The 1,936-nt window shown below is 44.7% G+C and overlaps 1 protein-coding gene across 1 annotated transcript in view; it reads left to right on the top strand.

Moving 5' to 3' along the window:
• Dhx57 (DEAH (Asp-Glu-Ala-Asp/His) box polypeptide 57) overlaps window positions 1–1,247 on the top strand; it is a 65,349-nt gene extending 64,102 nt beyond the window's left edge. The window contains exon 23 of the mRNA XM_013017895.1: window positions 1,035–1,247. Coding sequence (XP_012873349.1) covers window positions 1,035–1,247 — 213 coding nt within the window. The remainder of the gene's footprint in view (window positions 1–1,034) is intronic.
• The last annotated feature ends 689 nt before the right edge of the window (window positions 1,248–1,936 follow it).

Genomic DNA, 1,936 nt, shown 5'->3' with positions numbered 1-1,936 from the left:
AAGCCCCACGACCAACAACAACAAAAAAATTCCTGCCGGGCACTGGTGGCTTATGCCTACAATCCTAACTATTCAGGAGGCTGAGATCTGAGGATTGTGGTTGAAAGCCAGCCTAAGCATAGACTTCTATGAAACTCATATCCGGGCTGGGAAGGTGGCTCAGTGGTAGAGCGCTTGCCTTGCATGCATGAGGCCCTGGGTTTGATTCCTTAGCACCACATAAGCAGAAAAAGCTGGAAGTCTCACTGTGGCTCAAGTGGTAGAGCGCTAGCCTTGAGCTGAAGAGCTGAGGGACAGCGCCCAGGCCCACAGTTCAGGCCCCACGACCAGACCCAAAAAAAAAAGAAACTCATATCCTATTAATCACCAAAAAATAAGCCAGAAGTAGACCTGTAGCTCAAATTGTAAAACACTAGCCTTGAGCCAAAGAAGCTTAGAGACAACACCCAGAGCCTGAGTTCAAGTACCAGGACTGGCAAAAAAAAAAGAAAAATTAAGCATACAATATACACATGTATCAAGGCATTATATAATACCTCATGAATATGTATAATTATCTGTTTATATATTAATTTAAAATAAATTGTTTAAAATAAATGTAATTGTTTAAATAATTGTTACACAGTTCAAAAATTCTTTTTGAGGGGCTGGGAAGGAGGCTCAGTGGTAGCGTGCTTGCCTTGTGCATGCATGAGGCCCTGGGTTCCATTCCTCAGCACCACAGAAGCAGAAAAAGCCAGAAGTGGTGCTGTGGCTCAAGTGGTAGAGCACTGGCCTTGAGCTGAAGAGCTGAGGGACAGCGTTCAGATCCCATGACTGACAAAAAAAAAAGTAAAATAAAAAATTCCTTTTGAATACAAAAAGTACCCCTCCCCGCCAGCAAGCCTAGTGCTCAGATGAAAGGTACTTGGGAGTCCTTAATAAATATTTTGAATAAATAAATAAATAAACAGGTAATATTTTAACCACAGGACTGGTGGGATGTCCTTTATGTAGCCAGTGGCGCTGTTGTCATCTAAGGCTTCATGTTACAGGTCAGACACTTTGAAAGCCCCTATCTCCTGTACCATGAGAAGATCAAAACTAGTCGGGTATTCATCCGAGACTGCAGCATGGTGTCTGTGTACCCACTGGTCTTGTTTGGAGGAGGCCAAGTGAATGTGCAGCTTCAGAGGGGAGAGTTCGTTGTCTCCCTGGATGATGGCTGGATCCGGTTTGTAGCTGCTTCCCATCAGGTAAAAGGATGACTGGTTTGTTCTCAAGGCTCAAGCCAGGAGAGGTTTTGACAACGTGAAGTGTAGAACATTCCCTTAGGAAAGACAAGAGGGAGAGAAGGAAGGAGGGAAGGAAAAAAGGAAGGAGCAAAACAAAAAGAAAGTGAAAAAGGGGCTGAGGCATACACACACACACACACACAAAGATAATGGGTCTGAATTCTTTTATTATCAATTATGGAGTCTCTGGAAAAAACATTTCAGAAATATGGGGTTGTGGCTTAGTGGTAGAGTGCTTGCCTAACATGCATAAAGCCCTAGCTTCCATTCCCAGTACCACATAAATAGAAAAAGCCAGAAGTGGCACTGTGGCTCAAGTAGTAGAGTGCTAGCCTTGAGCAAAAGAAGCTCAGGGACATTGCCCAGGCCCTGAGTTCAAGCCCCAGGACTGACTGGCCAAAAAAACCCAGAAACTTACTTTAGCAATTTTTCTGTTAGGTTTTAACTGATTTATAAGCCACATAGGAAAGAAAGAAAGAGCGAGCCGGGCGCTGGTGGCTCACGCCTGTAATCTTAGCTACTCAGGAGGCTGAGATCTGAGGATCGTGGTTCAAAGCCAGCCCGGGCAGGAGAGACTGTGAGACTCCTATCTCCAATAAACCACCAGAAAACCAGAAGTGGCGCTGTAGCTCAAGTGGTAGAGCGCTCGCCTTGAGCTGAAG

This window comes from Dipodomys ordii, unplaced genomic scaffold (genome assembly GCF_000151885.1).
Source record: "Dipodomys ordii isolate 6190 unplaced genomic scaffold, Dord_2.0 Scaffold37, whole genome shotgun sequence".
Taxonomy (NCBI): Eukaryota; Metazoa; Chordata; class Mammalia; order Rodentia; family Heteromyidae; genus Dipodomys; species Dipodomys ordii.
This window is presented reverse-complemented; position numbering and strand designations above follow the sequence as displayed.